A 26,592-nucleotide genomic window follows, 5' to 3' on the forward strand; every position below is an offset into this window, starting at 1 on the left:
TTTATGTTACATATGCACCTTATACACACTGCCTGAAGGTCATTTATTTTATAACTTTGTGCATTAAACAAAGTGTGTCTACATTCACACAATTCATTTATGTTTCATATACACCTTATACACACAGCCTGAAGGTCATTTAATACAATATTTTTAATAACTTTGAGTATTAAACAAAGTTTGTGTACATTGAGCCATCAAAAAACAAAGGTTTCACTATCTCAGTCTCACTGAAAAAAGTCTGTATTTCGGAATATTCCGTATTTCGGAATATTTGGATATGAGATACTCAACCTGTAATGAGAAAAATGTGCCAATAACGGCAAATTAAACAGATGATTTATGGTTCTTACTAATTGGTTACCCTTGTATAAAATACGGGTTCAATCAATTAAGTAAAAGCGGCTTTATAATATTATATTAATTTATTAAATAAGGAATGCATTCCGGTTGAAATATATTAATAATTGAGCAGATACATTTTAATATATGTTTTAACAAATGTATTTATTTAAGTGTAATGTGAATTGATTCTAGTAAAAGAATATAATATAACAAGTCTCTTGGTTTTTTAGTAAAGGCAAATACTCACTTGTCATCGCTGTGACACAACTTTAGTATTGCAGAGCTTACTATTTCCCTTTCTAGAAGAGATGCTGGCAAGGCCGACTTGAAAAATCGGTGAGGGGGCACGTCTTGAAACTCCAATTTGTACCCTTGGGTTACTATTTCGACTATACAAGGGTCCAGGTCTGAGTGCACCCAGACCTGACTGAAAAGTTCGAGACGTGCCCCCACCAGTTCGGACTCCCTCAGAGGAGCCCCAGCGTCATGCGGTGGATTTGGCAGAAGCCGGGGAGGACTTCTGCTCTTGGGAACTTGCCACAGCTTGTGACCTTTTTCACCTTCCTCTCGTAGCAAGGAAAGAAGATCCTTGTCCTTTTTTGTATTTATTGGGCCGAAAGGACTGCATTTGATAGTGGGGCGTTTTCTTTTGCTGTGCAGGAACATAAGGCAGGAACGATGACTTACCCGCGGTAGCCGTAGATACTAGGTCAGTGACGCCGTCGCCAAACAAGACCCTACCGTTAAATAGTAGAGACTCTATCACCTTCTTAGAGTCAGCGTCAGCATTCCATTGATGAATCCACAACGCTCTCCTTGCTGAGACTGCCATGGCATTGGCCCTTGATCCCAAAAGGCCAATATCCCTCACAGCTTCCTTTAAATACGCTGCAGCATCCCTGATGTGACCCAAAGTCAAAAGCACGCTATCCCTATCTAGGGAATCTACCTCAGATGACAAGTTATCTGCCCACCTTTCAATAGCGCTACTCACCCATGCCACAGCAACGGCAGGCCTGAGCAGTGACCCTGTACTGACATAAATGGATTTCAGGGTATTTTCCTGCTTAAGATCCGCAGGATCCTTTAGGGCTGCCGTGTCAGGGGACGGAAGCGCCACCTTTTTGGATACACTCGATAGAGCTTTGTCTACCGTGGGGATTGACTCCCACCTTTCCCTGTCCCCAGAGGGGAACGGATATGTCACTGGAATTCTTTTGGCAACCTGTATCTTTTTGTCAGGATTTTCCCAAGCCTTTTCAAAAAGAGCGTTCAGTTCATGAGAGGGAGGAAACGTCACCTCAGGTTTCTTTCCTTTATACATACAGACCCTAATATCAGGGACAGCAGGGTCCTCAGTGATATGTAACACGTCTTTTATCGCCACGATCATGTACTGAATACTTTTAGCCAGCTTTGGATGTAATCTGGCATCACTATAGTCGACACTGGAATCAGAGTCTGTGTCGGTATATGTCTCTGCTATCTGGGTAACTGCACGTTTCTGTGACCCCGAATGGGTCTGGGCCTGTGACAAAGCATCTTCCATGGATTTCCTCCATGTCTGGTTCTTAGACTCAGATTTATCAAATCTCTTAGTCAACTTAGTCACGTTTGCGTTTAAAACACTCTCCATATATTCATCCAATCATCCGTCGGCGGTGCAGACACGGTCACTCTCACAGTATTTTCTGTCCCCACTCCAGCCTCCTCCTGGGAAAAGCATTCCGCCTCAGACATGTCGACACACACGTACCGACACCCACAACCACACTGGGATATAGGAGACAGACCCACAATAAAGCCTGTAAGAGAGACACAGAGAGCGTTCTGCCAGCTCACACCCAGCGCCTATCCCGGTACTGAGGCCAGTGACATGACTGCCCAGCCCTGTTAGCGCTTTATATATATACAAATAAGCACCAAATTATTTGTCTCCCCCCCCCCCCGTTTTGCACCCTGTTACTTGTACAGCCGTGTGGAGGACAGGGCCTGCGTCTCTGCAGCTTCTGAGGAGAGAAAATGGCGCTGGTCAGAGGTATGTGGGCTAAGCCCCGCCCACTACATGGCGCGCTTCAGTCCCGCTTAAATATGTTTATACTGGCGGGGGACCCTTATCTAGTGCCTGGGGCACTGTTATAACTCAAGGCAGTCTGATTTGAGGTGTTCATGCTGCCCAGGGCGCCCCTCCCTGCACCCTGCAGTGCTGTGATATGTGTGGGAGCACGGAGCGCAGCGCGACACCTCTTCAGCCGTCACTGAAGTCTTCTGATCTTCTCATACTCATCTGGCTTCTATCTTCCGGCTCTGTGAGGGGGCGACGGCGCGGCTCTGGGAACAAGCAGCTAGGCGCACCGTAGTGATCGAACCCTCTGGAGCTAATGTTGTCCAGTAGCCTAAGAAGCAGAGCCCTTGAACTCTTAAGAAGTAGGTCTGCTTCTCTCCCCTCACTCCCACGATGCAGGGAGCCTGTAGCCAACAAATCTCCCTGAAAATAATAAACCTAACAAAAAGTATTTTCAGAGAAACTCAGGAGAGCTCCGCAGTGTGCATCCAGTCTCACTGGGCACAGAATCTAACTGGAGTGTGGAGCAGGGGCATAGAGGGAGGAGCCAGTTCACACCCATTCAAAGTCTTGTAGTGTGCCCATGTCTCTTGCGGATGACGTCTATACCCCATGGTTCTTGAAGCATCCCCAGCATCCTCTAGGACGTAGGAGAAAATAGATTTTAGAGTGGTCTCTATTTTCCTATCTGCCGGGTCCTTCACCGTAAGGGAGCCCGGAGCAGGGAGCACCGCCTTTTTAGAAAGGCGAGACACTGAGACGTCTACGGCTGGGGATTCTTCCCAGAATTTTCTGCCTTCAGGGGCAAAGGGGAAGGTATTCAGAAACCTTTTCGTCACCATGATATTTTTTATCTGGATTCTTCCAGGCTAGTTTAAATAAGTCATCCAATTCCGTGGAATCAGGGAATGTGACTTTTGGTTCCTTTTGAGGGAGGAAAAATGACTGCTGAGTACTTGCATCCCCCAGGAGGAGCTTTAACACCTCCCTAATAGCCAATACGAGGGGTTCAATACCCTGGATTGGGGTGGGATCCCCATCATCCTGTACATCATCATCAGTATCATATGATAGGAGTGCAGGTAGAGCAGGTTTCTGTGAAGCAGGCAGGGAGGGACGCTTAGCAGTAAGGCTACCCACTGCTTGTTGCAGTTCTTGTGTCTTGTTTGCAGTTGCAGTGAGCTGAGATGACATATCAGACATTATAGTTTTTATAGCCCCCAACCAGGGGGGCTCCGCATTCTCCCCCACATTAGTATCAGCATGAGATGACTGACTACACTGCTCACATGATACTGAGCTGGATGTGCTAGGAGAGAACCTGGCATTACACACACTGCAAGACTTCTGTTTTACCATAGTGTAGTAGAAAACAGTACAATATACACACACAATACAGCCTGATATGATATATGACAAGCCTGCCCTATTGCATGTGAGAGGAGACAGAGAAGAGAGGACTCCAGCGCACCCAATGGTGACCGGCCCCAGTGAGGCTGTCAGCGGTTGTTACATCTGTGTAACCACAATGAGATTCTTTATAAAACCCCACAGGGGATTATTGTGCACAACGATAGCGGCTCCCCCCACCCCTATACCCGGTACCAGTGTATACAGGGGCAGTTCTGGAGGAGCTGTGGAGGCTGCTGCAGCTCATGCAGAGGAAGACGCCAATATGCCGCTGAGCCCGCTCTAATGTAGCTCCGCCCCCTGCCATGGCGCCGGAGCTACTGCTGTATATTTATACTGGCCATGTCTCCTTATGTATGTACAACCTCACATAAATGCTTGGTTCACCTGTGTTTAGCCAGTCTCACGCAGGGGCTAGAGCGGGTCCCCCCCAGGAGGGACCCGTATGCCGCATCCGCGCTTCAGCCACACATTTGACTGGGGGACCCCCCTAGCGGGTCCCCCCGGTTGGTACTCACCACCGACGATCACCTTCAGGCATCTGTTAAGGGTGTGCGGACTGCTGCGGCTGCAACAGCCAAGGCGTCATGCCCCGCTGAACAAACAGCCCTCAGGATGGTGGTCCTGCAGCGGAGAAGCGGCTCTGCACCTCAGAAGGCCGGTGACCATCCCCCCCGTAGCTCCCACGGCGCAGGTATACTGTTACCCAAACACCAAACCGAAATCATTAAAAGTTAGAAATAAAAATGAAGGAAAACTCTGGAGCTGCAGAGTGTGCATCCTCTCCCGAGGGCTCTTTATCTAAACTGAGCTGTAGGAGGGGCATAGAGGGGAGGAGCCAGCACACCCAGTGAATAATTGTTAAAGTGCACTTGCTCCTTTGGACCCGTCTACACCCCATGGTACTAATTCTGTCCCCAATATCCCTTGTGGATGCTAGAGAAAAGTAGTTGGAGGAGAGGGTGGTCCACAGTGTACAATGCAGCAGAGAGGTGAAGGAGAATAAGCAGAGAGTAGTGACCATTGGATCTGGCAGCATGGAGGTCTTTGCAGACTTTAGCGAGGGCAGTATCAGTGGAGTGGAGAGGACGGAAGCCAGGCTGGAATGGGACAAGCAGTGAGTGTGAGGAAAGACAGGCGATTGTAGACTATACGCACAAGGAGTTAGGAGGAGAGAGATGGTCGATAGTTGGAGAGATACGTTAGATCAAGGGTAGGGTTTTTAAGAATCGGGAAAACAAGAGCATGCTTAAAGGCAGAGGGGGCAGTGTCTGATGAAAGGAAGAGATTGGAACAGGCAGAAGAAGCGGAGGAGGTGGGAGGTGATAGGGTCAAATGGGGAGTTGGAGGGGGTAAGGAACGGCCGAGGGCCATGACTTCCACACTAGATAGAGAAGAGAGATGTCAGAGTTGGTAGGAGGAAAGGAGAGGGTGGAAGTCAGGAAATGGAAGAGGGGGTTGCTCAGGGTCTGGTGGGATGTGATATCCTGCCATAGGGAGTTAATTCTGGATGGGAGGTAGGTGGCAAAGTCAAGAGCAGAGAGTGAGGGGGGGGGGGGGGGGCGAGGAGCGAGTTGATAGTGGAAAAGGGGCGCCGGGGTTTGAGGACTGGGAGGAGATGAGGTTCTTGACGTAAAGGGACAGTAGGAATGCATTCGGAGTGCCAGGGTTGCGGTGTCACATCAGGTGAGGGGGATAAAAGGGGACAGGCAGGGGACGGCAGGTGAGGGGGATAGAAGGGGACAGGCAGGGGGCGGCAGGTGAGGGGGATAGAAGGGGACAGGCAGGGGGCGGCAGGTGAGGGGGATAGATGGGGACAAGCAGGGGGCGGCAGGTGAGGGGGATAGAAGGGGACAGGCAGGGGGCGGCAGGTGAGAAGGATAGAGAGGGACAGGCAGGGGGCGGCAGGTGAGGGGGATAGAAGGGGACAGGCAGGGGGCGGCAGGTGAGGGGGATAGAAGGGGACAGGCAGGGGGCGGCAGGTGAGGGGTATAGAAGGGGACAGGCAGGGGGCGGCAGGTGAGGGGGATAGAAGGGGACAGGCAGGGGGCGGCAGGTGAGGGGGATAGAAGGGGACAGGCAGGGGGCGGCAGGTGAGGGGGATAGATGGGGACAGGCAGGGGGCGGCAGGTGAGGGGGATAGAAGGGGACAGGCAGGGGGCGGCAGGTGAGGGGGATAGAAGAGGACAGGCAGGGGGCGGCAGGTGAGGGGGATAGAAGGGGACAGGCAGGGGGCGGCAGGTGAGGGGTATAGAAGGGGACAAGCAGGGGGCGGCAGGTGAGGGGGATAGAAGGGGACAGGCAGGGGGCGGCAGGTGAGGGGGATAGAAGGGGACAGGCAGGGGACATCAGATGAGGGGGATAGAAGAGGACAGGCAGGGGACGGCAGGTGAGGGGGATAGAAGAACACAGGCAGGGGGCGGCAGGTGAGGGGGATAGAAGGGTATGGGAGGAAGTCAGGGGGCAGCAGGGAAGGGGGGTATGTGTGTATACTGTCTACCCTATGTGTGTATACCGCCCCCCTACGTGTGTATACCGCCCCCCTTCGTGTGTATACCGCCCCCCCTACATGTAAATACCGACCCCTACGTGTAAATACCACCACCCTACGTGTCAATACCGCCCCCTATGTGTAAATACCGCCCCCCTGTGTGTATACTGTCCTCGTTTGTGTGTATAACACCCCCTATGTGTGTACACCGCCCCCATGTGTGTACACCACCCCGTGTGTGTATACTGTCCCCCTATGTGTAAAAACCGCCCCCCCCTATGTTTAAATACCGCCTCCTATATGTAAATATCACCCCCTATGTGTGTATACTGCCCCCCTATGTGTGTATACCGTTACCCGTATGTGTGTATACCGCCCCCTATGTGTATATACCGCCCCCTATGTGTATATACCGCACCCTATGTGTGTATACCACCCCCCTATGTGTGTATATCACTCCCCTATGTGTGTATATCGCCCCCCTATGTGTGTATACCGCCCCCCTATGTGTATATTCCTTCCCACTGTGTATACCGTCCCCCTATGTGTATACCGTCTCCCTATGTGTAAATACCGGCCCCCTACGTGTGTATACCGTTCACCCTACGTGTGTATACCGTTCCCCCTATGTGTGTATACTGCCCCCCATGTGTGTATACCGTCCCCCATGTGTGTATACCGCCCCCCTATGTGTGTATACCAACCTCCTATATGTGTATACCAACCTCCTATATGTGTATACCAACATCCTATGTGTTTATACCGCCCCATGTGTATACCGCCCCCTATGTGTGTATAGTGCCCCCTATGTACACCCCCCCAATGTGTATATACCGCCCCTATGTGTGTATACCACCCCCCATGTGTATATACCGCCCCCTATATGTGTATACCGTCCCCTATTTGTATATACCGCCCCCTATGTGTAACAACCTTGTATCACCAGTGACATCAGTATGTGCACCACAGGCTGCTCCTCTTGTATAAAATAATAACAGGACACCACAGGCTGCTCCCTCCTGTATAGTAATAATAACAGGACACCACAGGCTGCTCCCCCTGTATCATAATAATAATAACAGGACACCACAGGCTGCTCCCCTGTATCATAATAATAATAATAACAACAACAACAACAACTGGACACTACAGGCTACTCCCCCTGTATACCTGATCTCCACGGACACTGGGACTCTGCGAGGCTGCAGCAGTCGATGAAAACTCACTTCCTGTATGTGGAACGCACATTCCTGAAGTTTTCCCAATATGTCCTCAGTGCAGGAGGCCGGCGGCCATTTTCTTGTAGACCAGTCCGGCAGCAGCAATAGGTTCCCTGGCCGTGTTGTGACGTCAGGAGCGGCGGCCATTTTCCCCTGGTCTGAGCTCCGCCTTCCTTCTATCATTCCCACAAGGCAGCAGGAGCAGAGAGCAGCCATTGCTGTGTCTGGCAGCAGGTAATGATATTATTATTATTATTCTATAGGCTGAGCAGCTCTGGTGTCAGGTTCTGTACTACAGGGGGAGCAGCCTCTGGTGCCTTGTTATAGTGCAGCTGCAGCAGCCTCTGGTGCTGCATTATCCCTCCTGTACAGGTGGCTGACACTCTAGTGTCCTATTACTGTAATACAGGTGGCGCAGACCCCGCCGTTACCGTAATACATGTGGTGCAGATCCCGCCGTTACCGTAATACAGGTGGTGCAGACCCCGCCATTACCGTAATACAGGTGGTACAGACCTCGCCGTTACCGTAATACAGGAGGTGCAGACCCCGCCGTTACCGTAATACAGGTGGCGCAGACCCCGCCATTACCATAATACAGGTGGCGAAGACCCCGCCGTTACCGTAATACAGGTGGTGCAGACCCCACCGTTACCGTAATACAGGTGGCTCAGGCCCCGCAGTTACCGTAATACAGGTGGCACAGAGCCCGTCGTTACCGTCACACAGGTGGCGCGGACCCCGTCGTTACCGTGACACAGGTGGCGCGGACCCCGCCGTTACCGTGACACAGATGGTGCGGACCCCGCCGTTACCGTGATACGCGTGACGCGGACCCCGCCGTCACCGCGTGAAACAGGTGGCGCGGACCCTGCCATTACAGTGATACAGGTGGCGCTGACCCCGCCATTACCGTGATACAGGTGGCGCGGACCCCGCCGTTACCGTAATTCAGCTGGCGCGTACCCCACCATTACTGTAATACAGGTGGCGCAGACCCCGCCTTTACAGTAATACAGGTGGCGCAGACCCCGTCGTTACCGTAATACATGTGGCACAGACCTTGCCATTACCGTAATTCTATACACGGGACATCACAGGTGTTGTGTCCTGTGGCATTGTGCTGTACAGGGGGAGCGGCCTGTGTTGTCATAGTATACAGGAGGAGCAGCGTGTGTTGTCATAATATACAGAGGCAGCGGCCTGTGCTGTCATAATATACAGGGGTAGCATCCTGTGCTGTCATAGTATACAGGGGGAGTGGCCTGTGTTGTCATAATATACAGGGGTAACATCTTGTGTTGTCATAGTATACAGGAGGAGCAGCCTGTGTTGCAATAATATACAGGGGTAGCATCCTGTCTTGTCATAATAGACAGGGGGAGCAGCCTGTTGTGTCCTGTTGTTATTATTGTTATACAGGAGGATCAGCCTGTTGTGTCCTGTTATAATTATTATTATTATTATTATTATAATACAGGAGGAGCAGCCTATGGTGCCCTGTTATTATTATACAGAGGGAGCAGCCTGTGGTGTTCAGTTATTATTTTTATACAGGAAGAGCAGCCTGTGGTATCCTGTTTTTATACAGTAGGAGCAGCCTGTGGTGTCCTGTTATTATTATACACGGGAAGCATTATTATTATTATACAGGGGGAGTAGCCTGTGGTGTGCCTTTGTTGTTGTTGTTGTTGTTATTATAATACAGGGGAGCAGCCTGTGGTGTCCTGTTATTTTTATTATTATACAGGAGGAGTAGCCTTTGTTGTCCTATTATTAATATTATAAAGAAGGATAGCTAGTGGGGTCCACTTATTAATATTATTATTATTATAATACAGGCGCAGCAGCCTGTGGTGTCCTGTCATTATTATTAGTATAATATATTGGTGGTGATGTCACAGTGACATCATTAATATCTATAGTAATAATACAGGGACGTGAGTGGGAGGTGAGAGGATCTGGGAGTGTTACAGTGACATCACTTATATCTATAGTAATAATGCAGGGACATGACTGGGGAGGTGAGGGAATCTGGGATTGTCATGGTGACATCACTTATTTCTTTTTCATCCACTAGGGGGCACTGTAGTACTCCTTGGGATATGGACGGTGCGATAGCAGGGATAGGAACATTGAAATATTTAAATGTGTAACCCTCTTCCCACCTCCATACTCCCAAGATGCCTCAGTGTTTTTTGTGCCTTCACCAGGGAAGGTCGCATCCTGGAGTCATTCCAGGGTTTACTTTTAATTTTTCTAAGTATTTCCACTCCATGTGCGGGGAAAGTGATTTGCATGAGCTGCTTACTAAGGTATAGCTTTACTGGCTCAAACTCCCTCGCTTTCCGGCTCCCACCAGCGGTCAGACACATACTGCCACTGGGCGCCTGCGTCGCTCCACACCTGCCCACTCCCCGGCACCCGGCAGCGCAGCTCCAAACAGCGCTACCACTGGCCTCTACAATCTGCCCCTCTAGACAACTGGGAAGCGGCTCCCAGCAGCGGTCACATAATGCTGCCGCTGGGCACCTGTCAGGCTACATCTCACCGCTCCAGAGAAGCGGCTCCCGGCAACGCGGCTCCCAGCAGCGGACAGATCACACTGCCGCCACTGGACGCCCGTCACATTACACATCTACCCGCTCTCCGGCTTCCACCAGCGCACAGACCACTTTGGGTAGCTGCTGCTGCTGCTGGGCACCGCCACTCAGAGCCGGCGCTTGGTATACATTGCGGAGGGGTGGGGGGGTGGAAGAAGCTAGGCGCGGCTCACTGCTTTAAGCATTGCTGGAGGTCATGGTGGTCCCTAGTTCAGCCGTTCCCTTAAATATAAGGTATGGTGGCCAGGGCTATAAGGGACAGAACAGGCTATTAAGCCTAGGTTATTAGTGCTTTTGGGGGTACATAGGTTATAGTCAGATGCACATGCTGGGACGCCGTTTTCACACAAAGGTTACACACCTACTTCTTGCTTCTTCCTACAGCACTATGTCAGTCCTACAACACAATGCTACTGGAGGGGGCAGGGGTGTTTAGTAGGTGGCACAGTGACCATCATAGATTTCCTCTATGACACAGTGCACGCGGTATTATAGACACTACAGTTATTTTCACTGAGTTGTGCGGACGTTGTCTCACTGTATTATTGTCTGTCTGCATGACAATATGAGAAACAGCAGCATGTCTGTGATAACTGTGAGAATGCCTGATTTGCAGTCAGAGTTGTCCGCTGCATGAAAAGACCGTGAGGCGGCTAAGTCTGATTCACGGGTAACACTGTGTGAGCAGCCAATGTGGGTGTGACAGGACGGTCCCGAACGAAAGCACTCGCCGCTTTCGCGTCCCGTCTCCTGCGCACAGAATGGAGGGTTAGGTCACACGAGGCCTGACCACATAGGGGATTCCCGCGTACCGTCAGTAACCGCCTGTTACTGACTCCACCCACTGCGTTGTGGGCGGGTTTATGCTGCCACCACCAAACTCCTAACCTGCCGTGGCGTTTGGAACCACATTTCTGCTCTGTATGTGCCGACGCCTTGTCTTACCACACCTGTGTGGTGTTGACAAATCCCCACTAGCCACTTGCTAGGCCTCTACCGGTAGTTGGCGGAAGGTGGAACTTGGAGACGCTAGATGCTTTCCTGGACAGCCGGAGGACGGGGCTATGGTTGGCATAACCCTGTAGGTCACAAGATGAAGCAATCTTCTTGAGGCAGATGTTTATTTGCTCAATAATAGCCTTAAAAAAGACTCATCCCTATTGCTAGGGACAACAGCATACAACAAGATGTTCTAGCAGAAAAAAGATGGTACAATACAATACAATGGGGCAGCAGCCCTCCTTTTATCCTACTCCAATAGACATTACCACAGGGGGTAAGCCCGCCCTGTGGTGTACAACCAATCAGTGTTTACCCATGGGCTGTGCGTGCCTTGGTCACATGCACAGCTAACATTGTTCCCTATGGACAGTGGGGAGTGGTCGTTCTCCTTTGCTTGTCCCATCCTGGAGGATCAGGATACGCCCCAGTGCCGTTCAGTCTAGGCTGGGGGAAGTTTTCTTGCCTAAACTGACTTCCAGAAACCTGCCCGGGACCTAGCCCACTGCCTGCAGCCTGGATTTGGGCTCCAGAGCTGGGCAGCCTAGCGTCCAGGTTTCCTGGACACTACGGGTGATCTCCTCCATGGAGCTCCAGAAAACCACTCAGCTTGTTTCAAAGCTAAGCTTCTCTCTCTCCCAATGCCCCTTTCAAGAGTGAGGCTGGAAGGGAAAGTATTCCGTTTTTGGGGAAAAGGTCTGGGGGAATCCATCAGCATGCACACAACCAAGTAAGTGCAATTTACATTTAAATACATTTCATTTAAACACATGTGTTTCCCTTTAAATCTACACTGAGCCTGTGCCCTGCACAGGCTCCACATTCCCAGGCACTGCAGTGCCTCATAACACAATATATATGTTATTGCATTTAAAACAATGTTTTTATTCTGGTTTTAACTACAGCGCTGGGCTTCCCTAGCCCTGCAGCCTGGCTGCTGGGGCTCTCTCTCAGTGCTGGAGGTATGGGGCTGGCTTCCCCCATCCTCCAGCCTGCCACTGGGGTCCAGGGAGCTGGCTCTCCCTGTCCCCCCCTGATCTGAAGTCCGGTGGCTCAGGATGCTTGTCCCTGCCGCCGCAGCTCTGTGTCTCTGTGTGCACTACACACACCCCCGCCACTAGGGAGCCAGCTAGCCCGGACCCCCTGAGCGGCGCACTCTGGTGCCCTCACCGCACAGGGAGCCGGCTAGCCCGGTCCCCTGTGTGCGGCGCTGTATCCGGTGCCCACGCCGCAGCGTCCGGCGGGGAGCCGGGCTGCGGCGCACCCCCCTTGCCGCCCAGCAGCCCGGGACGTTCGTCCCGGCTGCCGCGGCTGGCCACCTCCGATGGGCTGAGGCAACCACAGAGCGAGCTGCAGCGGGGGCTGATCTCCCACCTGCAGCGGCTCACCCTTCTCCCCCGGCGCACACACAGCTCCCGGACTCCGGCGGCGCACACCTGATGGCTGCAGCGGGAACTGATCTCACGGCTGCAGCGGTTCCCCTCTCCCCCGGCGCACACACTCTGCTCAGCGCGCCGGGGGCTGCCCTCACTGCCGTGGTCGCCAGAGAGGTCCGGGACCATGGCACACCTTTAAAATACAGTTTTAAAAGCATTTTAAACACCTGACGCCTAGCGCCCTATACTTTTTAAATATGGCGCCAAGCGCCCATTGTCCTTATAATGGTGCCGGGCACTAGGGGTTAACCCCTTCAGTGCTGCAGCGGCCATTGTCCACGTGGGCTGGGGGTCTCTCCGTCCACACTTTTTCCCCCCCATTCAAGCGGGTCAACCAGGGACCCATGTCCCAACGATTTGGTCCCTGGTCCCGCAGTCCTTAATGGGGTTACCGGGAGTTCTTTGGGGGTTCAGGCTCCTCCTGACGTGACAGTCCATCCGCATTGCTATGAGCCTTGCCTTGCTTGTGGATAATATGAAAGTCATAAACCTGAAGAGCAAGGCTCCACCGCAACAGTCTGCCGTTTTCCCCTGTGGTGTGCTGAAGCCACAGTAATGGATTGTGGTCCGTTACCACCGTAAAATGGCGGCCATACAAATAGGACTGAAACTTCTTCACAGCCCAAACAATAGCCAAACACTCTTTTTCAATTGTGGCATAACCCACCTCCCGCGGTAGCAGCTTTCTGCTCAAATAGTCCACCGGGTGCTCCTGTCCATCCGGCCCCTCCTGGCTCAGTACTGCCCCAAGTCCGTACTGTGACGCATCAGTCTATACAACAAAGTTGTTACTATAGTCCAGTGCCATCAGTACTGGGGCTTGTACTAGAGCTGTTTTCAACGACTGGAATGCCAACTCACATGCGGTCGTCCAGTCAACTAACTTGGAGAGTTTCTTCTTAGTCAGATCAGTCAGGGGTTTGGCCACGGAACTAAAGTCAGGGACAAAATGTCTGTAGTACCCTGCAATCCCTAAGGAAGCCAGGACCTGTCTCTGGGTTGTGGGCCGGGGCCAGTTGCGGATTGCCTCCACCTTCGCTGGTTCAGGCTTCACCTTGCCTCCCCCCACACGGTGTCCCAGGTACTCTACCTCTGACATCCCCATTTGGCACTTGTCTGCCCTGATGGTCAGACCTGCCCACGTGCCTCAGGTGCTTTTCCTAGGTTCGGCTGAAGACAGCAATATCATCCAAGTAGGCCTGGGCGAACTCTCTGAACCCCTTCAGCAGGTCATCGACCACACTCTGGAAGGTGGCTGGCGCATTCTTCATCCCAAATGGCATGGTTTTGAACTCAAACAAGCCACAGGAGGTGATGAAGGTGGACCGTTCCTGAGCCTCGGGAGTCATTGGTATCTGCCAATACCCCTTGCTCAGGTCGAACGTAGAGATGTATTTCGCTCCAGCCAACTCGTCTAACAGTGCGTCAATGCGGGGTAGGGGATAGGCGTCGGATTTGGTCACTTCGTTCTACCGGCGGTAGTATATGCATAACCTGGTTGTCCGGTCCTTCTTGGGAACCAGTACAACGGAGGCGGCCCAAGGACTGTTGGAGCGCGTGATTACGCCTAGCACTAACATCTCCTGCACCTCTTGGTAGATACTCGCCTGCGCCTCTGGTGAGTCCCGATACGCGGGTTGCCGAATCGGCCTGTTCTCGCCAGTGTCTACATGATAGGCATGTAGGGAAGTCAGGCCGGGCTTCCTGCTGAACTGGGCCTCAAAGGACTGCAGCACTGACTCCAGCTGCTCCCTCTTGGGGTTACCAAGCTCACTGCTCCAGCTAACTTCCTCTACACCACCCTCACCCTTGGCATCCGCGAGGAGGTCAGGAATGGAATCCTTTCCTGGTTCCTCCATCGGCAGGCAGCACACAACGGCTACCGACTCCACACGCTCGTGATATGCCTTTAACATGTTTTCATGGTAGATACGCTGCCTTCTACCATCGCTGTCAAATGACACTACGTAGGTGATGTCGCTTAGGCATTTTGCGACCGTGTACGGTCCTGCCCAGGCAGCCTGGAGCTTGTTCTGACGTGTGGGCACCAGAACCAGCACCTTCTGCCCTACTCCAAAGACCCGAGCACGCGCACCCTGGTCATACCAAGTCTTCTGCTTGGTCTGTGCTTCCGCAAGATTCGCTTGCGCTAGTCCCATGAGATTCTCTAACCGATCTCTGAGCTTCAACACATACTCCACCACGGACTCATCCTGGTGAATCAGCTCCCCCTCCCAAGACTCCCGGAACAGGTCGAGAGGTCCACGGACTCTGCGGCCATATAGTAACTCGAAGGACGAGAATCTGGTTGACTCCTGGGGCACTTCCCGATATGCAAACAGGAGGTGCGGCAGGTATCGCTCCCAGTCTCCCCCTCCGAAGTCACAAATGCCCATAGCATCTGCTTCAGAGTGCCATTAAATCTCTCGCAAAGTCCGTTAGTCTGGGGATGATAGGGGGCAGTGCGGAGTTGACGCACTCCGCACCTCGCCCAGAGACACTGGACCAGATCTCTCATGAACTGCGTCCCTTGATCAGTTAGGATCTCACTGGGGAACCGTACTCTACTAAATATGCCTAGCAGAGCATCCGCTACCTTTTCCACAGTGATGGCGGACAGAGCCACAGCCTCTGGATACTGGGTAGCATAATCCACCACGGTGAGGATGTATGTCTTCCCCGATCTACTGGGCACAGGTAGGGGACCTACTATGTCCACGGCCACTCGGAAAGGTTCCCCGACTATTGGCAAAGACCTTAGGGGAGCCCGAGCACTGGGGCGTCCAAGCCGTTGGCATACATCACAGGACTTACGGTAGGTCCGGACGTCATCCGACACTCCGGGCCAAAAAAAGATCTGCGTCAGGCACCTCGGTGTTCGGTCCCTCCCCTGGTATCCCGCCAAGGGAATTTTGTGTGCAGCTGACATCAGTTGCTCCCGAAAGCTCCTGGGAACCACCAGTTGAACTTGCTCCCGCACCGGCCTATCCCCTTCTACCTTGGCTACCCGGTACAGTAACCCTTTCCACCAGGTCACACTCCCAGCCCCATCCCAGCAAGGCCATGGCCAGCTTGGCGCCTCATACCTTCCAGGGATGGGTCAGAGAGCTGAGCTTCCCTAAACTCCTGCCTGCGGCCCTCACTTTCTCCTAAGTCTGGACACTCTACAAGGGGAATATTGGGGTGAGTCAAGTTGGGGTCAGTCATGGTAGGGTCGGGGTGGTCACTCATACTCACCGCCGGAGTTGGCAAACCACTAGGGACAGGAGCATCACTGGGCACCCCCACAGGATTCAACAAACTGGAACCGACATCCTCTGCGTTGCTAGGGGACGTAGGCCCACCAGAGGCAAGGGGCAGATGTGCTGATCTGGCCGCTGTGGTCTTTTCCTCTGGGATGGCTGATGCTGTGGTTGGCGGCAGTTCAGCCGCTGTGGTCTTTTCCTCTGGGCTGGGCTGTGCTGGCAGAGACGAGGAAGACTGTAGTCTGGCTGCTTGACTCCGGGTGATGGCGTTCGCAAGGCAGTAACGATTCCTCCACCGAGATCATTCCCCAAGAATACATCAGTTGGGAGGCCATCCATTACGGCAACATCTCTTAGCTCTTGTCCAGCTCCCCAGTCGAGGTAGACTCTGGCCATGGGCACTTCTCGCTCCAGCCCATCGGCCACTGTAACTTTTGCAGTGCAAACCTGCAGTACTGCAGCAGGATCGACAAGGTGGGGGCTTACAACAGTTATGGAGGCCCCAGAGTCTCTTAAGCCTTCGCCCTGCAGGGACCCCACTTGGACCGGCTGCAGGTGCCGCCACATATTTGGTGGGGGCTTCTTAGCCATACAGGTGACTCTTTCCGCAGAGTCCACCTGTTTCTCGCCACACTCCATCGGACTGACTGGAGGGGGTACAGTCTCTGGAGGCTCATCTCCACGGGTTAAGCAAGCAATCCGGGCTCCAGCACTGGGATTTCGCGCACGAGGTTGGGGTGCTTGGGATGCAGGACAGTTCATCCTCCGATGTCCGATTTTCCCACAGCCATAGCACTTTTTGTCCAGGCGTGGCTCCGATGTCCTCTGATTACTGGCAGGGGCACTGCGGGGCGGTTGCTGGCCAAAAGCACCCGGGTTGGAAGATGCTTGCTTTGGGAGGCGATGAGCTGAAGAGGGCTGTCCCCCTGGTGGTACAGTCTTTTGGGGTTGGCTGCTGGTTGGGCGCTTCTGCCCCTGCGGCCGAATTGCCACATACTTGTCTGCTAACTGGGCAGCCATCTTTAAACTGGGTAGCTCCCGGTCTAGCACCCACTCCTTCACTTCTGGGGCGCACCTGCGGAAGAACTGCTCCCTGCAGATCAGGTCAATCAGTGCGTCCCATGTAGTGGCTTCCGAATCCTTCTCCCACTTCACCACGTACTGCCGCAGCTGGGTGGCGAACTGCTCATGGGTGCTGCTAGGATTCTTGGGCAAGTCTCTGAACTTCTTCCTGTAAGACTCTGGAGTGATGAAGAATCGCTGGAGGAGGGCCTTCGCAACTACGTCGTAGTTCCCACAGTCCTCCGTGGCCACTCCTCGATAGGCCTCCAATGCCTCTCCATGCAGAGTGGGCACAAGGTGTCTCACCCACCTCTGACTTGGGTAGATCTTGTAGTTTACAAGTCCTTTCAAAAACTTGCAAATGTCCATCAATGTCCCCATCACTGTCTGCAAACTTGGCAAACTGAACACGTCCTGATCTATGTACAATGTCACGATTCGGGTATCTGGACGCCATTACTTGCCTTTTAGATGTCTCCTGAGGCTGGCTCAGCATTCCAAGTACGGATCTCATCTGTGTCCACATTCTGCATATCCCTCCTGTCACTCTGAGATGCTGTCACAGCGGCGCCATGTTTGAATCTTGCATGGTGTCTCCCGTTCTCCGCGGCCTCCGCCGCCGCTCCTGTGTTATAGTTACAGGTTGTCAGAGTGGTGCCTCATGTCTGCCGCGGCCCTGCTGTCATCCATGTGTCTCAGTCTACAATTGTCACTCTGATGTCTCCTGTCCTCTGCGGGCGGCGCCGCCATTGCTATTATGATTCCACATGTTTTTTCCAAACCAGCTTTCCCTCCAAGTACTAACATGGGCGCAGCCATGTTGGTTCCAGTCACATGTTCTGTTTCCACCAATCTGCTGCACTATGGAATCTGCATGATTGGCCAGCCAATGCCTGTATCTGAACCAGGAAATGGTCAGTGCTTTGTTTGTCATACCTTGTTCCAGTCTCTCTCTCCTGTGGATGTTTCTCCAGGTTCCAGCTCCTGTCTCCAGCATCCGCTAAGAGACCCGCACCTGCCTTCCATCCTGCGGTGCAGCATGACTCTGCAGTCCTCTGTGGCTGTTCCAGCTTCCTGCTATTAACTCATCTGCTTCCAGCGGCCAGCTTCCAACAGTATCCAGCTTCCTTAAAGTGCCGGTGTTGTTCTAGCGGATTCCTACTTACCAGCAATATCCACCAACCACCGGTAACCATTCTTCAGTTCTTCTGTTTCCACGTTCCCTAGCATCTTACAGTATTTACTCCGTGTCTTTATCACCTGGCTGATTCCATTCAGCATCCACTCCGTGTCTCCACCACCTGGCTGGTTCCATCCAGTAACTCCAACAGTTTATTCCAGTTACCAGCTTCATCTAATACACGTACTGGTGTGTTCCTCGGCTATCTCCACTACTACAGCCAGGCCTGGTAAGGTTATTCCATCAAAGGACTTTTACATCTGTTCTTCAACCTACCAGTGCTCTGTGATACCTTTTATGGTTAAGTGTTCCAGGAACTGTATTATCTGCCACTGCTATTATCAACTGTGAATGCTGTTGTGATTACACGGAGTCTGTTTAATAAAACTTTTAACCTGGTTGTCATGGTCACAACTTCAGGTTTCCTTCTACACTTACATGTCCAGGGGTCTGATTAAACCTCCCAAGTTTTATTTCAGTCCAGCCCCTACAACTGAGCCTTCCTCCTGTCAGCCAAAACCCTCAGTTGTGACACACAACAGCTGACAACGGCTCCCGGTGTACCACGGCCCGTGGTGCCCGCTCATCACGCCGAATCTGGATGATGATCAAGCGCTCTTGCTCCGCTGCCCTTTCCCCCAATTCCTCTAGCCGATCTGCTAGGGTATCCGGGCCGCCCCCCCCCCGCTCCCCCCCCCACCCCCACCCCGCGACGTTGGGATCCTGGCCCTGCTAGGGATTGCTGGGAAACATTGCTGCTGTGAGAGAGGGCGGGGCTTGTGGGTCTCACCGGTTCCTTACGAAGGTCCACTGTTGGGCCGTCCTCTTCGATGCTGACGCTGTCAGTGCTTTCCACCTCTGCCCGATAAGCCTCCACCATGCTCATGAGCGCCGCCTTCATGATGCTTCTGGACGCGTTGAAAGGGATATCCACACCCTTCTCCTGGCACACGATCTCCAGATCATCCTTGGATATTCAGCTGGATTCGCCATCTTGTGCGTTCTCCTGCGCTGCAGTTACTCCTCCCCTGAGTAACTCGGCTTCTCCAATCGGGTGATGAAAAGCCGCCTGGGATTATCCCACTGCTACCACCAATTTCTGTGACAGGACCAGTGTTCGCAAAAATGCGCTATAGCGCGTTTTTTACCCGGTATTGATGTTCAGGGACTCACATTTCCAACATGCGTGAGTCCTCTGGGACGCGCTCCGCTGCAGCCAATCCCTAGCCTGGCAGATTGATTGGCGTGGCGGCCCGGCGCCAGGCTTTAAAAAGAGGAGGTGGAGCCTTGCCAGTCAGGACATGACAGCGCAGCTCCGTGGCAGCGATCTTCTGTGACAGTGGGTAACCCGTGGCTGGGGAGGGGGTTTGGCTTCTGAGTGCTGCCAGTGGTCCGTGGCCGGGGAGAAGGGAGTCGGGTGCTCCGCGATCTCACGGTAGATATTTGCTTTACACAGTGGCGTGGGGAGAGGGGGGCTGTCTGTTCTTGCGGTGGGGGCTGGTTCAGGGACGGCACTACAACGAGTCTCTTTGACTCATTAAATGCCGCGAACAGCGCTGCGCCTGTTCGCCTGCCCTTCACCAGTGCCCCAGAGCCCGTGTGTTAAGACCAGCACTGCACAGCCAGTCACTTGGGTCCTGTCTCCCGGCCAGTAAAAGGTCCGCTCTCCTTCTCCTCCGTACCTATTTTACTAATCTAAACTCCCCTCTATTGCTGCTGACACAGACACCGGGCTGGAAGGGGAGGACAGGGGCCGCTCTCTCAGCCCTTGCCTACTTCTATTACAGCCCTGCATACCTCCCAACTTTCAAAATTGTCAAAAGGGACTTCCGTGCCGAAAAGGGGAGTGTCTACATAAAAATGGGAGTGGCTTTGCATAAAGGGGCGTGGCCTTACGGCAATTCCGCAATCGCGAGCCACGGCCCCATTCTTGTTACTAGGGGGGCATGGCCAGCGCTCAGTGAGCTGCTGGCATGCCCCCAGTACCTCCATGAATAGACGCTGTGTGCGCATGCGCACAGCGTCTATTCACTCGGCTCTGCTGTGAGTGCAAAAGCCTCCCAAATGTCCCCCCCACCACCGCGGGACACTGCTGGCCACGGGTGGGACAGCGGGACTGTCCCGCAAAAATTGGGACAGTTGGGAGGTATGCCCCTGTCCTGACCGTCCCCGGCTCCAAAAGTCCATCGGAGGAATTTGCAGAGGCACTGGCAGTCGTGTCCATACACCACTGACTTCAAGCAATGTGACAGTAGTACAAGCCCCTCTCTCAAACACTCCCTTTCCCCTGCCTCCATCTATCCCCTCTCTCGATCTCCACCCTTTCTCTCTCGCTCTGTCCGTCTCGTTCTCTCTCTCTCGTTCCCTCGCTCTGTCCGTCTCGTTCCCTCGCTCTGTCCGTCTCGTTCCCTCGCTCTGTCCGTCTCGTTCCCTCGCTCTGTCCGTCTCGTTCCCTCGCTCTGTCCGTCTCGTTCCCTCGCTCTGTCCGTCTCGTTCTCTCGCTCTGTCCGTCTCGCTCTGTCCGTCTCGTTCTCTCGCTCTGTCCGTCTCGTTCCCTCTCTCTCTCTCTGTCCGTCTCGTTCCCTCTCTCTCTCTCTGTCCGTCTCGTTCCCTCTCTCTCTGTCCGTCTCGTTCCCTCTCTCTCTCTCTGTCCGTCTCGTTCCCTCTCTCTCTCTCTGTCCGTCTCGTTCCCTCTCTCTCTCTCTGTCCGTCTCGTTCCCTCTCTCTCTCTCTGTCCGTCTCGTTCCCTCTCCCTCCCCCTCTCTCTCTCGTTCCCTCTCTCTCTCTGTCCGTCTCGTTCCCTCTCTCTCTGGCCGTCTCGTTCTCTCTCTCTCTCTCTCTCTCTCTCTCATTCCCTCTCTCTGTCAGTCTCATTCCCTCCCTCTCTCTCTCTCTCTCTGTCAGTCTCATTCCCTCCCTCTCTCTCTCTCTGTCCGTCTCCCCGTTCCCTCTCTCTCTCTGTCCGTCTCCTCGTTCCTTCTCTCTCTCTGTCCGTCTCCTCGTTCCTTCTCTCTCTCTGTCCGTCTCCTCGTTCCCTCTCTCTCTGTCCGTCTCCTCGTTCCCTCTCTCTCTGTCCGTCTCCTCGTTCCCTCTCTCTCTGTCCGTCTCCTCGTTCCCTCTCTCTCTGTCCGTCTCCTCGTTCCCTCTCTCTCTGTCCGTCTCCTCGTTCCCTCTCTCTCTGTCCGTCTCCTCGTTCCCTCTCTCTCTGTCCGTCTCCTCGTTCCCTCTCTCTCTGTCCGTCTCCTCATTCCCTCTCTCTCTGTCCGTCTCCTCGTTCCCTCTCTCTCTCTCTCTCTCTCCGTCTCCTCGCTCTCTCTCTCTCTCTCTCCGTCTCCTCGCTCTCTCTCTCCGTCTCCTCGCTCTCTCTCTCTCCGTCTCCTTGCTCTCTCTCTCTCTGTCCATCTCCTCTCTCTCTGTCCGTCCGTCCGTCTCCTCGTTCCCTCTCTCTCTCTGTCCGTCTCCTCGTTCCCTCTCTCTCTCTGTCCGTCTCCTCGTTCCCTCTCTCTCTCTGTCCGTCTCCTCGTTCCCTCTCTCTCTCTGTCCGTCTCCTCGTTCCCTCTCTCTCTCGTCCGTCTCCTCGTTCCCCCTCTCTCTCTGCCTGTCTCCTCGTTCCCTCTCTCTCTTTCATTCCCTCTCTCTGTCTGTCTCGTTCCCTCTCTCTCTGTCCGTCTCGTTCCCTCTCTCTCTCTCTGTCCGTCTCGTTCCCTCTCTCTCTCTCTGTCCGTCTCGTTCCCTCTCTCTCTCTCTGTCCGTCTCGTTCCCTCTCTGTCTCCCCACCTCTCTCTCTCTGTCCGTCCCGCGCCCTCTCTCTGTCCGTCTCTTCTTCTCTGTCTCCCCCCTCAGTCAGTTTCTCTATTCCCCCTACAGCCCCCCTCTCTCTTCCCCCTACACCCACCTCACTCTCTTCCCACTATAGTCACTGATTGCAAAATATGCGCTATATCGCGTTTTACGCACTACAAGCAGAGAGGTCTCTGAGTGACCAGTGTGTCTCTGCTAATAATACTGTTTCAGTGCCTCTCTTGCCATCAAATCACCACTGGTAGCTTCTCCCCATTCAATCGCGCTGCCCGCAGCTTCTCCCCGTTTAAAATGTATAACGTGATCTGCCTGGCTCAGTGGTTGTATAGGTGGTTCTACCTGGTGCAATGTATATAACGTACTCTGACTGGCGCAATGTATATAACGTGCTCTGCCTGGCGCAATGTATATAACGTGCTCTGTCTGTCGCAAAGTGTATAACGTGCTCTGTCTGTCGCAAAGTGTATAACGTGCTCTGTCTGTCGCAAAGTGTATAACGTGCTCTGTCGCAAAGTGTATAACGTGCTCTGTCTGTCGCAAAGTGTATAACGTGCTCTGTCTGTCGCAAAGTGTATAACGTGCTCTGTCTGTCGCAAAGTGTATAACGTGCTCTGTCTGTCGCAATGTATATAACGTGCTCTGCCTGGCGCAATGTATATAACGTGCTCTGCCAGACGCAATGTGTATAACGTGCTCTGCCAGGCGCAATGTGTATAGCGTGCTCTGCCTGGCGCAAAGTGTATAGCGTGCTCTGCCTGGCGCAAAGTGTATAGCGTGCTCTGCCTGGCGCAAAGTGTATAGCGTGCTCTGCCTGGCGCAAAGTGTATAGCGTGCTCTGCCTGGCGCAAAGTGTATAGCGTGCTCTGCCTGGCGCAAAGTGTATAGCGTGCTCTGCCTGGCGCAAAGTGTATAGCGTGCTCTGCCTGGCGCAAAGTGTATAGCGTGCTCTGCCTGGCGCAAAGTGTATAGCGTGCTCTGCCTGGCGCAAAGTGTATAGCGTGCTCTGCCTGGCGCAAAGTGTATAGCGTGCTCTGCCTGGCGCAAAGTGTATAGCGTGCTCTGCCTGGCGCAAAGTGTATAGCGTGCTCTGCCTGGCGCAAAGTGTATAGCGTGCTCTGCCTGGCGCAAAGTGTATAGCGTGCTCTGTCTGGCGCAATGTGTATAACGTGCTCTGCCTGGCACAATGTGTATAGGTGGTTCTGCTTGGTGCAATGTCTATAATGTGCTCTACCTGGTGCAATGCGTATAATGTGCTCTGCCTGGCGCAGTGTGTATAGGAGGTTCTACCTGGTGCAATGTGTATAAGCGGCACTACTGTGTGGTGTAATGTGAATTGCCACTATTATGTGGCCAAGCCCCTTCCCCACAAAGCCAGACGCCTAAGTTTTTGTTTTGTTGTTGTGTTTTTATATTTGAATAATTAATAAGAACCTTCAATCCGATGGGACCCACAAAAGGACAGTTAGGACCCCAATTTTTAAAAGTGAGGGGTCCCTGGGACCCACTTTTTTTTCGTCTCAGCGCAATCACTGAGGACGGTCCCGTACGAAAGCACTCGCGTCCTGTCTCCTGCGCACAGAATGGAGGGTTAGGTCACACGAGGCCTGACCACATAGGGGATTCCCGCTTACCGTCAGTAACCGCCTGTTACTGACTCCACCCGCTACGTTGTGGGCGGGTTTATGCTGCCACCACCAAACTCCTAACCTGCCGTGGCGTTTGGAACCACATTTCTGCTCTGTATGTGCCGACGCCTTGTCTTACCACACCTGTGTGGTGTTGACGAATCCCCACTAGCCATTTGCTAGGCCTCAACCGGTAGCTGGCGGAAGGCGGAACTTGGAGACGCTAAATGCTTTCTTGGACAGCCGGAGGATGGGGCTAATGGTTGGCATAACCCTGTAGGTCACAAGATGAAGCAATCTTCTTGAGGCAGATGTTTATTTTCTCAATAATAGCCTTAAAAAAGACTCATCCCTATTGCTAGGGACAACAGCATACAACAAGATGTTCCAGCAAAATAAAGATGGTACAATACAATACAATGGGGCAGCAGCCCTCCTTTTATCCTACTCCAATAGACATTACCACAGGGGGTAAGCCCGCCCTGTGGTGTACAACCAATCAGTGTTTACCCATGGGCTGTGCATGTCTTGGTCACATGCACAACTAACATTGTTCCCTATGGACAGTGGGGAGTGGTCGTTCTCCTTTGCCTGTCCCATCCTGGAGGATCAGGATACGCCCCCGGTGCCGTTCAGTCTAGGCTGGGGGAAGTTTTCCTGCCTAAACTGACTTCCAGAAACCTGCCCGGGACCTAGCCCACTGCCTGCAGCCTGGATTTGGGCTCCAGAGCTGGGCAGCCTAGCTCCCCGGTCCAGGTTTCCTGGCCACTACGGGTGATCTCCTCCATGGAGCTCCAGAAAAACACTCGGCTTGTTTCAAAGCTGAGCTTCTTCTCTCTCTCTCCCAATGCCCCTTTCAAGAGTGAGGCTGGAAGGGAAAGTATTCCGTTTTTGGGGAAAAGGTCTGGGAGAATCCATCAGCCTGCACAGCCATGGATTCCCCCTTCCTGGGACACACAACCAAGTAAGTGCAATTTACCTTTAAATACATTTCATATTCCCAGGCACTGCAGTGCCTCATAACACAATATATATGTTATTGCAATTAAAACAATGTTTTTATTCTGGTTTTAACTTCTGTGCCCTGATATGAAGCCCGGCAGCTCAGTACGCTTGTCCCGGCCGCCGCAGCTCTGTGTCTCTGGAGCGCTGAGGCGCCGGGAGTGTAGCTCCCGGTCCCCAGTGTCCAGTGCCCTACACATACTCCCGCCGCTAGGGAGGTGGCTAGCCCAGACCCCTTGAGCGGCGCACTCTGGTGGCCTCGACGCACAGGGAGCCGGCTAGTCTGGTCCCCTGTGTGCGGCGCTGTTTCCGGTGCCCTCGCTGCAGCGTCCGGTAGGGAGCTGGGCTGCGGCGCACCGCCCAGCAGCCCAGGACGTTTGTCCCGGCTGCTGCGGCTGACCACCTCCGATGGGCTGAGTCGCTGGGAGCAGAGCTCCCGGCCCCCCAGCAGAGGCAACCACAGAGCGCGCTGCAGCGGGAGCTGAGCTCCCACCCGCAGCGGCTCACCCTTCTCCCCCGACGCACACACAGCTCCCGGACTCCGGCGGCGCACACCTGATGGCTGCAGTGGGAGCTGATCTCCCGGCTGCAGCGGTTCCCCTCTCCCCCGGCGCGCACACTCTGCTCAGTACGCCGGGGGCTGCCCTCACTGCCGCGGTCGCTGGAGAGGTCCGGGACCGTGGCACACCTTTAAAATACACTTTTAAAAGCATTTTAAACACCTGGCGCCTAGCGCCCTATACATTTTAAATATGGAGCCAAGCTCCCATTGTCCTTATAATGGCGCCGGGCACTAGGGGTTAACCCCTTCAGTGCCGCGGCGGCCATTGTCCACGTGGGCTGGGGTCTCTCCGGCCACAGTGGTCTCAGGATGTTTCTAGAACTTTGCTGGGTTACAAAGTCCATGTATAGTTCAATTTCTAAGAATGGTCATCGTTTGTCTCATAATCACATTCTGATGATTCAATGCCACATCTGATATCTCAGCATTGGGTCAGGAGTCAGATAGTGAGGTCACTAATAGCCCGAGCTATGATGAGCTCATTAGAGCGGTACACCAGCTGCTAGGTTGCACTGAAACATATGAGGTTTTATTGCTAGCAGACTATGGGCGACTGTGTGTTTTTCTTATTCATATCTCTTAATAAGCCGTTAATAGAACCATGGCTAAATCCAGTTAAACACTTTTCTGGGGCAATGCGATTTCTGTCTAAATATCTTTTCCCACCGGCTATGACAACTAAATCGCCATCGGTGGAGTCTTCAGTTTCTAAACTTTCACTAAAATTGACTATTCCAGTCCCGGGTGCAGCTACGCTTAAAGACCCCTCGGAGAGTAAGCTGGAGGCCATGCTAAAGTCCATGTATACAGCAACAGGGGTGATGCTTACACCTGTTTGAGTTGGAGCTTGGGTTAACAAGGCTGTAGTTGCTCAGGTTAGGCCTACAACAGGGTTTTCCCTCAGACCAGCTTATATGTCTTACCGATCACATTTGTGAATTGGTTGAGTATTTAGGTACGGCTTCGTTGGATGTCGGACAAGTTTGTTCTTGGCTTGTGGCCCGACAGCCGCTGTGATTGTGTTCTTGACAGGCCGAGGCCGAGTCAAAACCAGAAGTAGAGGCGTTGCCTTCTACTGATGTTATTTGGTCCTGAATTGGACAAATGGATTACTCAGTCAACAGGAAAGGAAATACGCTGGACCAGCGTTCAAATCTTTTAGACCTCAGTCCTTTTTTTTAGATAAGAATAATTTATTGTCACTGTACATGATATGTGCAGCGAAATTACATACAGTTCATGTCAAATACACAGAAGGGAAGAAACTATTCCTTAACCTAGTGGTACAACATCTTAAACACCTCTAACGTCTCCCCGATGGCAAGAGGGAAAAAAACACATTACAGGGATGACCCCAATCTTCAATCATCTTGGTTGCCTTTGACAGACTCCTCGCGGTGAGTACATCCGCCAACCTAGGCAAGGGTTGGCCGATGATCCTCTCTGCGGATTTAATCACTCTTTCCAAGGCAACAAGATCCGAGCACTTGGCATTACCATACTACACCGTGATCGCATAGGTCAGCAAGCTCTCAATCACGCAGCG

The 26,592-nt window shown here is 53.0% G+C and overlaps 2 protein-coding genes and 1 pseudogene across 2 annotated transcripts in view; 1 reads left to right on the forward strand and 2 right to left on the reverse strand.

Moving 5' to 3' along the window:
• LOC134984286 (gastrula zinc finger protein XlCGF71.1-like) overlaps positions 1 to 18,957 on the reverse strand; it is a 45,908-nt gene extending 26,951 nt beyond the window's left edge. The window contains exon 1 of the mRNA XM_063949908.1: positions 18,847 to 18,957. Coding sequence (XP_063805978.1) covers positions 18,847 to 18,957 — 111 coding nt within the window. The remainder of the gene's footprint in view (positions 1 to 18,846) is intronic.
• LOC134984282 (gastrula zinc finger protein XlCGF26.1-like) overlaps positions 1 to 26,592 on the reverse strand; it is a 265,738-nt pseudogene that overhangs the window by 142,761 nt on the left and 96,385 nt on the right.
• The window catches only part of LOC134984283 (zinc finger protein 271-like), a 162,797-nt gene continuing 143,921 nt past the window's right edge, over positions 7,717 to 26,592 (forward strand). The window contains exon 1 of the mRNA XM_063949906.1: positions 7,717 to 7,765. The gene's annotated coding sequence lies outside the window, so the exon portion shown is untranslated. The remainder of the gene's footprint in view (positions 7,766 to 26,592) is intronic.

Source organism: Pseudophryne corroboree, assembly GCF_028390025.1.
Source record: "Pseudophryne corroboree isolate aPseCor3 chromosome 3 unlocalized genomic scaffold, aPseCor3.hap2 SUPER_3_unloc_47, whole genome shotgun sequence".
NCBI classification, from domain to species: domain Eukaryota; kingdom Metazoa; phylum Chordata; class Amphibia; order Anura; family Myobatrachidae; genus Pseudophryne; species Pseudophryne corroboree.